The sequence below is a fragment of the Aricia agestis genome, chromosome 14 (genome assembly GCF_905147365.1).
Source record: "Aricia agestis chromosome 14, ilAriAges1.1, whole genome shotgun sequence".
Lineage (NCBI taxonomy): Eukaryota > Metazoa > Arthropoda > Insecta > Lepidoptera > Lycaenidae > Aricia > Aricia agestis.
In genome coordinates this window covers 9945725-9960154 of record NC_056419.1, presented here as the reverse complement: position 1 = coordinate 9960154, position 14430 = coordinate 9945725, and the positions used below count along the sequence as shown (strand labels likewise).

Here is a 14430-nt window from a genome sequence, read left to right as displayed (position 1 = left end):
CGCTACAATCTGGATTTCGTTTCGGACATAGTACCTCCACAGCCCTGGTGAAAATCACAGATGACATTCGTCTGGGGATGGATAGTCATCATTTAACTATACTCACGCTCTTAGACTTTAGCAATGCCTTCAACTCCGTAGATCACGATATACTATTACTTCTTCTCAGCTCACTCAACCTATCTCCTATCGTGCTCAACTGGTTCCGTAGTTTCCTTCAGGGACGCCGGCAGCGTATCAAAGTTGACAACACATCGTCAACTTGGTGCGATATTTTCGCCGGTGTCCCTCAAGGCAGTGTCTTATCTCCTCTCTTGTTTTCAATTTTCATTAATTCTATTTCTCGCCATATTTCCTCTTCCTATCATTTATTTGCTGACGACTTACAGATCTATATCCATGTCCTACTTCCCTTACTATCCAACGGTATTGCTCAAACAAATGCTGATTTGAATGAAATTTTGAGGTGGAGCAATGCCTATGGCTTAGTCCTAAATCCTAACAAAACACAATGTATAATCATTGGCAGCCGACAGCTAATTGCGAAGGTGGACTGGAATACCTTGCCCAATATTGTCCTTGATGGGATTACCATTTCCTACGGCTCCTCAGTGCGTAATCTTGGAGTCTATTTTGACCGCACTCTCTCTTGGAATATCCAGATCCAACAACTCCGCAAAAAGATGAACGCTGCCACTGCTTCCCTTAGACGACTGAGCAACTTTTTGCCAATCGCAACAAAAATAAAACTTGCTACTACTTTACTTTTCCCTATTCTCGACTACGCTGATGTCTGCTACTGTGACATAAATGAAAATCTTCTTTCTTCCCTTCAACGCCTTCAAAACTTATGTATTCGTTTTATTTTTGGCCTTCGAAAGTTTGACCATGTTTCTACTTATCGATCTCAGCTCGAATGGCTCCCGATCAAGCTGCGTCGAAACTCTCACATACTTCACTTACTGTATAACATCCTTTTTAGTCCTTCTACTCCTAACTACCTCAAAGTAAAATTCAATTTCCTCGGTCATGACAATCCTATACTTCGCTCTGCAAACAAACTGACTCTTGCGTTTCCTTCTCACAATACTTCATTCTACGATTCTTCTTTCACCATCTCCGCTATTCGTCTCTGGAATTCCTTGCCCGATTTTATAAAAAAATCGGAATCAATTAACATCTTTAAGAAACGTTTGAAAGTACACTACCTAGATCAGGCTCAGTCCTTGTAAAACTCTTGGTGTTTTTTGTAAAATTATTTTAATGTTCCTTTATTTATAATGTTGGTTTTTAATGTATATATGTATATATGTATGTGTGTATGTATGTATGTATGTATGTATGTATATTATATATATATATATATATATATATATATATGTATGTGTATGTATGTATGTATGTGTGTGTGTATGTATATGTTTTGAATGTGATGTATTACACATAATATAATAAAATATATAAATATATTACTATATATATTTTATAAATATATGAGGATATTTTTTTTTCTTTGTTTAAGTTTAGCACTTTAACATTATTTTCTGCCACCATATTTTGGTTGCCTGGAAGAAACCGCTGAAAGCGGTAAGGCCGCCTATTTGCTATGTTCCTTGCCTAATGTTGTTTTTTGTTATTTTATATTGTTTATAATGCAAATAAAGAATTTATAAATAAATAAATAAATAGAATAAATGTCATTTGTCATATTTAAAACCAACTGTGGAAAAGCGCGGGAATCTTCGAAAAGGGCGGTCGTGTTTTCTGGAAATTTTAAATTTTTGTTTTATTTATTGTAAATATCTTCGTTAGTTAGTTTTCTTTTTATCTTATTATTAGTTTCTTTTAGTTTTTATTTTTATTTGTACATACTATTTGGTAAGTTTTTTGTATATATTCTGTAAATATGGATGAGGACCCAGGGGGGCTGGAAGGCCCCCCTGTTGGCCAATTTATTACTATTCATACTACTGAAAATGTAAATGACTCAAGTATGGACACAGATTCGTCCGTTAATAATAAATCTACAAACCGCAAACGCCCTGCCTCATCTAGGCGAGTATGCAGAAAATGCAATAAAAAGATTAGGAAAAATCCTGACAAAACAAAACCTGACATCAACTGTATGTGCTTGAGTGACACGGAAAATAAAGAAAACCTGAATAATATCCAAGAAGTACATACAGCTGGCGTCATTGAAAAACATCAGGGCTTGGTGAATCCTCGTGTTAGTCGTTTGTTGTACACGGACACTGACTCTACACCTTATGTAGTACATGTGCAAAAAGAAATATCATCTCCTAATGGAAACTGCACTTTACATCCCGTCGAATTTGGTCGCTTCCTTAAAAACCATAATATTAAGAATATATAAAATGGTAGCCTTAAGAGAATTGGTAGGAATAGATTGTCATTATCTTTCTCTGTATTTTCTGATGCAAATAATTTTATTACTAATGAGAATCTAAAACAGAACAACTATAAAGTTTTTCTTCCATCTTTTCAAGTTAGTCGTGTTGGCTTGGTTAGAGGTATTCCAGCCGATTGGTCTGATGATGACATTTTGGCCAATATTACTTTACCATATGGTTGTGGGGACATTTTGAAAGTAAGACGCTTAAAGAAAAAAAACATTGTAAATAATACTGTACAGTTTGTAAATACAGAATCAGTTGTTTTTACATTTGATGGCCAAGTATTACCAAAAAGAATTTTTATGTGTTATAACTCCTTGCCTGTTGACCTGTACATCTATCCTACCATACAGTGTTACAATTGCTGCAGGTATGGGCATGTTAAGTCACAGTGCAGATCAACCCCCAGATGTTTCCGTTGTGGTCAGAGTCATTCTGGTGAGAAATGTTCTGTAGATGAAGATTCTGTTTTCTGTTGCCTTTGCCTAGCTTCCCATATAGCCACAAGTAAGAATTGCCCTGAGTTCCAACGACAAAAATTAATTAAAGAGTCCATGGCTCACAAAAACTTATCCTATGCCGAAGCATCAAAACTCCACCCTTCTATTTCTAAATTATACTCAACAGTTTTAACCTCTTCTAGTCCATCCCCTTCATTTATAGACTCTCAAAAACAACATTTCTCATCGGTCACTAAAAACTCTGCAAAGAGGTCAACCACAGAGTCATATAAAAAAACAGTCTTCCGACAACCTAGAACACCACCAAAGTCAGTAGGTGGGTATGATAAAACTGCTCATTTTAACTTAATTAAAGATTACAGTCCCCCATCGGGTTCAAATGGCACTGCTTTGCCTACAAATGGTGATAATAATAATATTTCTGTGCCCGAATTAATTACAGCTATAATTAATTACCTTACTCAGTCAAATATTTTACCGTCATCAGTTTCACCGTCCAACGTAGCCTCTGTAAGTAACTCACCTGAAATTAACTCCCACTATGGATTATCTAATCCAGTGGAATTGTCGCAGTGCAGTCAGCAAAAAAAATGAAATCATTTATTTAATAAACAAATATCACCCTCTTATCTTTGCTCTCCAAGAAACATGGCTTAAGCCAGAATCTCTTTTTAAGATTCCTGGCTATGCTTGTTTAAGAGAGGACAGATCTGATGGGTATGGCGGTGCTGCCTTACTCATCAATCATCGTCATTCATTTGTACATATTTCTCTTCCATCACATAATCCAAATATTTCTATAATAGCAGCATCTGTAAATAACATCTGTTTTGTCTCATTGTATATTCCACATCCATCCTATTCAATATTTTTAGAAATTAAGAACATAATTAGTCTTTTGCCAAAACCTTTTGTAATACTTGGGGATTTTAATGCCCAACATTTGTCGTGGGGTAGTAGTAATAACAATCAGTGGGGTTTTGAAGTACTTACTAGATTTATTAGATTTCCATAAGTTATGTATTCTCAACACAGGGTTCCCAACACGGCAAACTGCACCTAATGAGGGTTATAGTGCCCCTGTTTTGTCTATTTGTACTTCAAATTTATCTTCTCTTTTACACTGGTCAGTTCTATCATCTAGTCACGGTAGTGATCACTTCCCTATTCTTCTGTCTCTCCCCTGTAAAAATAAAAAACAAAATCATCCTACTAATTCATCATCATTAAAATATAACTTAAAAAATGCAGAATGGGAAAAGTTTTATCATACACTAAAAAATAAACTACCCAATCTTCCTAGTATATCACCAGGTAATGAATCTGTTTGCGCTGATGCTCTAGCATCTGCTTTGATCGAATCAGCTGATGAAACTCTTCCTATTAAGAAAACACCTAAATGCTACATTCCATCACCTCCTTGGTGGGATAATGACTGTTCAGTCGCTATACATAAAAGAAAACAGGCTGAAAGAGAATATAATAATAATTCTACCTTTGAAAACTACGATATTTATTGTAAGTCTGTTAACGATGCAAAAAAAATATTTAAGAAAAAGAAGTCTGCAAGCTGGAAAAAGTTTTGTGAATCTATCTGTCCGGACACACACGCCTCTATAGTTTGGAATAATATTAAAAGGTACAGGTCAGCATATAAACCTCCTTTTCATCCTATGCCAGACTCTTTAGCCAACTATTTTTTAAATAGATTAGCACCTCCTTCTGTATCATTTCTCCGTCCATCCATTTAGGTGAAGTTAGCCTTAAAGATCTTAACTCGCTTTTTACTCTTCAAGAGTTAAAAGGTGTTGTTGCAAATTTAAAAGACTCGGCTCCGGGCATCGATGGTATCCCATACTCTTTTTTTAAACACGCTTCAGATGAAATTTTAAATTATTATATGGATTTGGTTAATTTAATGTTAATAACGGGTAATATTCCAAATTCATGGAAAACACAAAAGGTTATTCCCATTTTAAAACCTGGAAAACCTCCGTCTTCAGCTTCTTCCTATCGCCCCATAGTCTTATCATCAGTGTTATGTTATTAAAGATTGCAGAGCATCTCGTAAAGAACCGTCTGGAGTGGCATATTGAAAAATATAAACTTCTTGCCAAAAGTCAATATGGATTCCGTAAAGGAAAAGGTACTATAGATAATTTAGCTCTTTTTATCACTGACGTTCGTATTGCTTTTTCAGAAAATAAATCAGTTTTAGCAGCTTTTTTGGACATAAACGCAGCATATGATAATGTAAGGATGATATTCTCAAACGAAAGTTAGATTTATTAGGTGTTCCGGAAATTATAAGTAATTTTATTATAAACGTTTTATTGGAAAGATTTATTGCTCTGCCTTTACAAGATACGTCGACGGAGGTGCGGGTTGTTGATAAAGGGCTGCCCCAAGGCTCAGTGATAAGTCCTCCTTTGTATAATATTTATTCGTCAGATATAGAGGATGTAGTGACTAGCGTGACTTCAGATTTGGAATCATATATGTTAACAGATATAGATGGTGAATTGTATCTTCTGCAATACGCCGATGATTTAACAATTTATGTAATAGATCAATCTATTGAAAGAGCCTCCATTAGACTGTCGCGAGCCCTAGCACGTCTAAAGGTATGGTTAGATGAGAATGGATTAGATCTTTCAGTTAAGAAGAGTTCCGCTGTACTTTTTACCCGTATGCGCTTTCCTCCTCCAGTGGTGGTAAAATATAATGAATTACAAATTCCAGTTGACAAGGAGGTCAAATTTTTAGGCGTAATTTTAGATTCGAAACTTAATGGTAATGCCCATAATGAGTATATTGCGTCGAAGTGTGAACGTACGTTAAACATAATTAGATGTTTATCTGGAGTGTGGTGGGGATCTCACCCGTTTAATCTAAAATTGCTGTATAACGCTTTAATAAGAAGTGTTTTAGACTATGGTACATTCCTTTTAGAACCTTGTAACGTAGCTGCTTTTAAACAGTTGGATAAGATACAGGCAAAATCTATGAGGATAATTTGTGGAGCCATGGCATCATCGCCAATAAATGCATTGCAGGTAGAATGCGGTGAACCACCGCTCTATCTAAGGCGGCAATATCTGGCTGACAAGTTTTTTATTCGTTGTTTGCAATTTCAAACCATCCCCTTATTCCGAAATTAAAAAAACTGTTAGATTTAGTAAATAATAATCAATTTTGGTTGCACAAATCTCGCCCTTGCTTAGTTAATAGCTATATTCGTTATTTGTCGATTGATGCCCCTACACATAGATTACCTGTTTTCCCGCTTTTTAACTCATCCTTTGAATCCCTTGTTTTAAATCTATCCGTTTTGACATAGGAATTAAAAAATCTGATAAATATTATGCAAAGCCTTTTTTTAATTATTTAACAACGAATAATTGGCATGGTTGGCATCACATTTACACGGATGCCTCTAAAATATCAGTAGATAATAATAATTGTGTTGGAGTAGGTATTTACCATCTCCAATACAATATAGTTCAAAAAGTTAAATTTCCTCCACAAACTTCAGTATTTACTGGTGAATGCTTTGGTCTTTTTAAAGCAGTTGACTACATATTACTAGCAAAGCTTAAAAACACTGTAATTTTTACTGACTCTTTGAGTGCCCTGCAAGCATTGAGTAGATTTACGTTTAGATCAAAATGTTTTCCCATAATCATACAAATCAGAAACCTTTTGCACAGGTGTATTGTCAGTAATTTGTCTGTTACATTTGTTTGGATTCCAAGTCATTGCGGCATTCTTGGAAATGAGGTGGCAGATAGACTGGCCAAAGATGCGGTTTCTTGTGGAGATGTATTTCCGTATGTGAATTATTGTCACGACTTGCCGTCTCTTGCCAAGAACTTTCTCCAACTGGATTGGAGTAAGGACTGGGCAGTAAGTAGTCAAAGAAAAGGTGTTCATTATAAATTTATACAACCTGAGATTCAGTTTAAGCCTTGGTTCTTCAAAATAAAGCTATCAAAAAGTACAACTTCATCTATAATTAGAATGAGGTTGGGACATGTCATCACACCGGCGCACTTAAAAAGAATTCGGATTCGCAACGATGATGCATGCGATTGCGGTTTGGAAGTGGGTGATTTAAATCATATTATTCTTTCCTGTCCTCTGTATGATCACTCCTGTCTATATGATAACCTCTCCTCTATATCTATACCCTTTCCGACTTCTGTTCCAATATTATTAAATTCATGTAATAAATTAGTTTATTCTTTTTTATCTCAATATTTACGTCACAATTTAATAAATATTTAATATATTTTATTATGAAACTTTCTAACTAGATCCAAAATCCTAAATTCCGTACTTACTTTGTTTTTCCACCGCCTATTCCCTACCTTTGTTTATGGCAAAGTACACCCCAGTGTCAGTGCCAATTCCCAAAAAAAAAAAAAAAACCAACTGTAACAAAGTCGGCATCTGTGGCAAAATCCTTGTAGAAATAATTTGTGATGTTATTACAGAAGAATCTAATAAACTAGTTATTTCCTCAGATACTTTAAGTTTTCTTACAGGAAGTGAGGACTTAATTGCAATCATCTTAACAAAGTATTTCTTAGCTAACATGAGTCGTCTCATGGCGGCTCTCGACATAGGCGAACGCGTTGGCCAACGCGTCTGCAGACGCGTTGGCAGTGCGCTTGCAACGGCGTTTGTGAGTAATCCACACATAGGAAGGTCGTTCAGTATGCTTTGGATCGCGCCAATGTGCGGACGGATTCAAAATGGATGTTGAGTCGCTAACAGTTGCAGCTGTATATTTATTCACAGCATATAATTACTTTGTAAATGTGGACAAGAAAAAGTTTTTAAAGGGTAATCTCGAAATAAATAAGTAAAAGGCGAGAAAACGTAACAAACAAAGAAATAAACTCACTTTTATATATTTTATAATATTAAAATATTTTTTTTATTACTATTTATTATATATAAAAATTATTACTTATTATAATTATCATGATTAATAATTAATAATATATAAGTATTTATTATTTATTAAATATTTAATTTGTTTTGTTTTTAGTATATTTTGTTGTTATAGCGACAACAGATATAGGTACATAATCTGTGAAAATTTCAGAAATCTAGCTAAGTATAGCGGTTCTTGAGATACAGCCTGGAGACAGACAGACGGACAGACAGATGGACAGACAGACAGACGGACGGACAGAAATGCAGACAGACGTTGAAGTCTTAGTAATAGGGTCCCGTTTTTACCCGTTGGGTACGGAACCCTAAAAACATCGTGAGGAAAATAGAATGTCCAATAACCTTATTTTTTTTTTTGCAACTTTTGATACGATTTTTGGTTCCACAGGCAGTTTTTACTCTGATACTCTATACAGACGGACCGCATTTCAACTGCAATCCAACCGCAAATTGCAGTTCGAGTGCAGTTTGAATGCAGTTGACATGACTGCAATAAAACTGCAAACCAAATGCGCAGTAGGATTGCAGTTCAGTTGAAGTTGGCGTGCAGTCGTGTGAACCGCATACCGACTGCATCCACTGCACTGCTACTGATTCCATGCGCGGGAGAGCGGAGCGTGCGGGTGGGTGGGATAGTGCATTTTGGATGCAGTCGGTATGAAGTTCACACGACTGCAGTCAACTGCAATCCGACTGCGCGTTCGGTTTGCAGTTCTATTGCAGTCGTGTCAACTGCATTCAAACTGCACTTCAACTGCAATTTGCGGTTGGATTGCAGTTGAAATGCGGTCCGTCTGTATAGACCCATAGGGCCCAATAAATTTAAATGTTTTCTCGATACTCATATTGTTCGCCATTTCGTCAAGTTAGATGTTAATTCGCCACAAGAAGGAAACGTGCACTCTTCATCGCCGCTCCGGGCGAACTGATCGCGCGGCCTATGTGTGGATGGAGCGCGAAGCTTGCGACAAATGTCCTTTGATCTTTTGCCGGCATTTCCGACCCGCGCGGCAAGCTCGCAGACGCGTCGGCCAACGTCTAAATACCTACGGCCAACGCGCGAACGCCCGTTCTACACATTGGGCCAACGCGCCTGCAGACGCGTTGGCCAACGCGTTCGCCTATGTCGAGAGCCGCCATCAAGAATAAAGGAGGAATATAAGTTTCAACTTCCATTGAGTTTATAGGGGTGGATTTCATCGCACCAGTTATAATGCGCAGTGCTTGATTTTGAATGATATCTAACTTTTTTAGAAGACTAGCGCTAGCATTAATATATGCTAAGCAACTATAGTCAAAGTGGCTCCTAACTAAACTTTTATACAACATTGAGAGAATTTTTGGATCAGCACCCCAAAAAACTCCTGCTAAACATCTCAATATATTGAGTCGCTTGTAAGCTTTATTACATATATAATCTATATGTACATTAAATTTAAGTTTGTTATCTAAAACTATGCCTAGAAATTTATGTTCATTTACTAGTGAGATGATTTCATTATTACATTTAACTTGAACATTACATTGACTTTTACCAAAAGTCATAACTGAGCTTTTTGAAGAATTAATATTTAGTTTTAGTTTGTTATTATACTTAATAATTTAACAGTTGCTTAAGAGCTAAATTAATATTACAATTGGCCGAGCGTAGTAGACGATTAATACAATAGATAACTATATCATCAGCATATTGTAGAACATTAACACCTAATACTTTTACATATTTACAAATTTGTGATGTATATAAATTATACAGGATTGGAGACAATATCGCTCCTTGCATTAAGCCTTTATGTGCAAATTTTGGACCATGTAGTATATTATTAAATTTCACATAGACAAGACGGTGATTTAAGAATCTATATATCCAATTTAAAAACCTACCAGGAATCCCCAATTCACTTAAAACCTTAATAAGTACAGACAAATTAACATTATCATATGCACCTTGCACATCTAAAAATACACAAATTGCATTTGAATGAGCCATTATAGAATTCTTAATATCATTTATAAATGAAACAAAGCCATCAACTGTACTTTTTCCTTTACGGAAACCTAACTGAAAATCTGGTAATATTGAATTAGTTTCTGTAAAATAGTCTAACCTAACTTTTATCATATTTTCAAAAACTTTTCCAATGCATGAAGTGAGTGATATTGGACGGTAAGAATTATGATCATGGATTGGCTTATCTTTTTTCAGAATGGGCAAAACACACTGAGTTTTCCACTCGTCGGGAATAACTTGTTTGGACCATAGGTGATTGTAGATATTAAGAAGAACTGCTTGTGCATTTTTGTGTAAGTTTTTAATCATTAAATATGGAAAATTATCCAGTCCAGGAGTAGAATCTCTTCTTGACATTAAGGAACTATAAAATTCATCCCAGCTAAAATCTTTCATAAAGAAGTTGAAATATTCACTATCATTATTACTTTTAAATATATCTTCTAATGAACTTTCACATTCTTCATCATTTGTAAATTTGTCTAAAAATTCTGGTACAAAACTATCACATTTACTATGTATGCTAGAATCTACACGCTTATATTTTTTGATAAAATTCCAAATATTCGTGACTGGGGTGTATCTATTAAATGTAGAGCATAAATTTTGCCAACTTTTTCTCTTTTCCTCTTTTATAATCCTTTTTTTGAGTGCATCTAATCTCTTATAATTTATATAATTTTCCATACTTAAATTACTTCTATATTTTTCCAAAGCTTCTCTACAATCCTTTACAGCCCTATCACAAATATCATTCCACCACGGAGCAGGTACCTTTTTTTAAATTTTTTAGATGAATTAGTTATTATAATTTTTGGAACACATTCATCTCTTAAAGTGTTTAGTAGATCACAGAAATGATTATAACTTTCTAAAGGATTTTGTAAATTATATTCAAAATCTTGAAATAGATCTTTTGACATATTAAAGAACTTATCCCAGTTAGCTTTTTTGAATAAATACTTATTTACATTTTTATTTATGTCATATTGCATAGGAGAAGTATTAAGTTTTGTAAAAGTTGGAAAGTGATAACTTCCCAACGGATCGTCACCGACATGCCATTCACAATAGGGAGCCAACTCTGGACTCACTAGTGTAACATCAATTGCAGAAGTGTTATTGTTTGGTCTGCCTACTGTAGTAGCACAACCTGTATTTAAAATACATAAATTATATTCATCTACAACTTCATACAAGTCTCGTCCTCTTGTATTATTTATTGTACAACCAAAAGCTATGTGATGGGCGTTACAATCACCCGATATGATAATAGGTTTAGGAAGATTATTAATTATTCTTTTTAATTTTGTTTTATTAATTTTGTTTCTAGGTGGACTGTAAATGCAAAGGATTGTAATGGAACCTATACCTGTTTCTATGGTTATGGCAATAGTCTGTATATATTGATAATTTGGAGTCGGATGCTGCACATACTTTATAGAATTCCTAATAATTATTGCCACTCCTCCGTGTTCATTTGTAGCATTTTTATAAATGAAATTATACCCAGGGAAATGAACCCGAGGACTTTAAGTTTTAAGCCATGTTTCATTTAATAAAGCTATATCTATTTCTTTATCTATTAAGAGTGATTGAAGTAAAGGTTTTTTATTATTTAAACTCTGGATGTTATGCTGTACAATATTAATACTATCCATTACTTATTAAAGTTTTTAATGAATGTTTCTTTAATATGTGTTGTAGTCTTAATCTCATTAGAATTTCATATACTTACAATAGTGCTTATTATGGCTTCTAAAATTTTTTGATTATTAATAATGTCCTGGGCTGATATCTTTTCTGGAACAATTTTAACATTTTGAGGATTAGCTTTTGTAAGAAGATGAGGGAAAGATGTTAAATTATTTGTTATGTCTGCATAAGTAGAATTATTAACTCTCAAAGATATGTTTTTCTTAATTTTAGAAGCCTTAATTGGGCACTCCTTAGAAATAGCTAGGTGATTACCTCCACAGTTTTTACATTTTAAAACTTCTGATGTGCATTCTTTATAAGAATGATTCTCTGCACATTTAGAACATGCTTGTTCATTAAAACAATATTTTGCAGAGTGATTGAAAAGTAAGCATTTAAAACATTGTAAAACTGGAGGTATATAATTATGAACCTTATATCTCCATCCATCTAAGAAAATGCATTGTGGTAATACAGTGCCAGAAAAAGTAACAGTAATAGTATTTAACGGAACAAATGTATTATTTTCTTTTTTCATAAACCTACGTACACCAATAATATCAAGATCACTACTTATTTTTTCAAATAACTCCCTATTGCTAATTTCTTTAGGAATGTACCTGACTACCCCAACCCTTTCCACAGAGGCAGCTGGGATATATGCTCTTAAGTTATTCTCTTGTATAAATTGGGCATTGAGGAAATCATTTGCTAGTGCCGCTTGTTTGAATATTATTTTTATTTTGCGGGCGCTTATTCTAGATCTTTCATGGACCCCTTTAGCATTTTTGAAAATTTTTGATAAATTTAGGGGGTTCATATTCCCTATTTTGGTGTCTTTATTGCAATGCTCTACGAAGACTATGAATTCTCCATTGGAGGTAGTATCGGGATATTTTCTTGTGTAAGAAGGCTTTTGAAATGGTTTATACTTATCGCCTGGGCTGTCGAAAATTTTTCTTTTCTTTGATGAAGACGATTTGTAACTACTTGCATCATCTCCATCGCTTTCACCTTGCATTTTGTTTGTTTTTCCTTATATTTTATGTAAGAAAACTAGCAAATAAAAATTTTAACAAATTTTTGTTCAAAAAAGGCGCCTTCCTCTTCCCGCCAAAAAGAGCAAGTCCTATGGCCTGCATTGTTTAGTGTTTACATTGTTGTTCTTCTTCTTCGTATAAAAGATTTGTCAAAAAATTGGGTCTGTATTCCGAAATAAACGCAGTATGCTGGGCACGTCATGAATCTACGCCAAACTGTTGTTTTCTTCCAAATCAATCTACTAGCCAGTTAGATTGATATCTTGACTCGTTTATTTAATTTAACTAGATTTCTATTGTCTCATCAATACAGTATGGCGTCAGAATCAGATTCATCAAATTCTTTTAATAATATTTGTCCGACTTCATCAACTCTGTCCAGTATTCTGAGTTATATTTTGGAACACAGCCTATGAGAAACACGTCCGACAGTAATCAATAGTGTTGCCAAGTGCCAACTCGAGATGAAAGAAATAGAAGCAATCTCCAACAGTCCAAACAGTTAATAATAATTATTAAATAGAAGATAGGTATTTCCTTTATATATTATTAGTATATTACAATTAAAATTACTATGTCCCAGCTATCAGTCATACTTGGACAAAATCCATCCTAGCATGTGCTGTCAATTGTCATGTTGATGCTGGCTATCATTGAAAGAAGTTCGTGAAAAGCAAAATAGATGTAACTGAGTAAATTCCTATCAACGCCATCTAGCGTTGAGTAGTGACAGTAAGATAAGTGCTGCATTATGAATGCAGAACAGTTTCTATTATTGACAATAGATGGCACTGTAGATCACGATTTAACTCAGTCGTACAGATGCTAAACACGGTGCTTACTGCTTACCTACCTACGTACCGGAATTAAAAGAATCGTTAGCGCTGAAATCGACACCGCGTCGCCTTATTATAAAAAATTAACAAATTTATTATTTAATATTAGAAATTTGGAAAATCGTTGGAGAAAGGAAATCTGTAAAGAACAGGGGAATATCCAAAGAACAAGACAGAAAAAAATACTCTCATCTTAACAGACTGGTTCAATTGCAATGTAGACGTGACAATAATCTTTTTATAAATCGTATCTGTGCAGAAATAGAAGAGCATAGCAACAAAATACAAAGTGCGGACCTTTTCAAAAAAGTTAAGAGGACACCACAGCGGCTAGAGAAATGAAAAAAAAGTACGTGTAATGTCTATAGCTGTCTCCCTTACCTCAAGCCTATACCGCAGAACGCGATAGAGACAACTGCAGAAAATCCAGAAAATCAACGATTCGTTGTCCCCTGATTCCTTCTCCAAAATTTAACCGATTTAAGTACTTTTTTCATAAAGATTAAAAAAAGGCTTGAGCTGTGTTCCTATGTTTTGCTTTTTTTGTATAATCTATCCAAATCTGTTTTCTGGACGTTTGAACACAGTGGAAAATCTGGCCAATTTTTTGGGTTTTTAAACGTTCATATCTTATTTAATAATTGAATTATCCTCTTAAGAGGATTCCACACCGCCATTTTTTCCATACAAACGTTGTCCCCTGTTTCCTCCCTGGATAATGCTAGAAGAGTTATAATTTTTTTCCTGAATATCTACGACCACTAATACAATGTCCCTATGTTTTCTTTTTTTTCATAATTCAATTATTAAATAAGATATGAACGTTCAAAAACCCAAAAAATTGGCCAGATTTTCCACTGTGTTCAAACGTCCAGAAAACAGATTTGGATAGATTATACAAAAAAAGCAAAACATAGGAACACAGCTCAAGCCTTTTTTTTATCTTTATGAAAAAAGTACTTAAATCGGTTAAGTTTTGGAGAAGGAATCAGGGGACAACGAATCGTT

General features: G+C 34.6%; 1 protein-coding gene across 1 annotated transcript; it reads right to left on the bottom strand.

Annotated features, from left to right (window-relative positions):
* Nucleotides 1-11574: 11574 nt before the first annotated feature.
* On the bottom strand, nucleotides 11575-12568 carry LOC121733927. The gene has a single exon (XM_042124329.1). The coding sequence runs from the start codon at nucleotides 12565-12567 to the stop codon at nucleotides 11575-11577; it is 993 nt and encodes a 330-aa protein (XP_041980263.1). The 5' UTR covers nucleotide 12568.
* Nucleotides 12569-14430: the final 1862 nt, after the last annotated feature.

Bases quoted from the DNA above. Each gene is read 5' to 3' on its own strand.
- LOC121733927 (XM_042124329.1), bottom strand. From the start codon at position 12,567: ATGCAAGGTGAAAGCGATGGAGATGATGCAAGTAGTTACAAATCGTCT.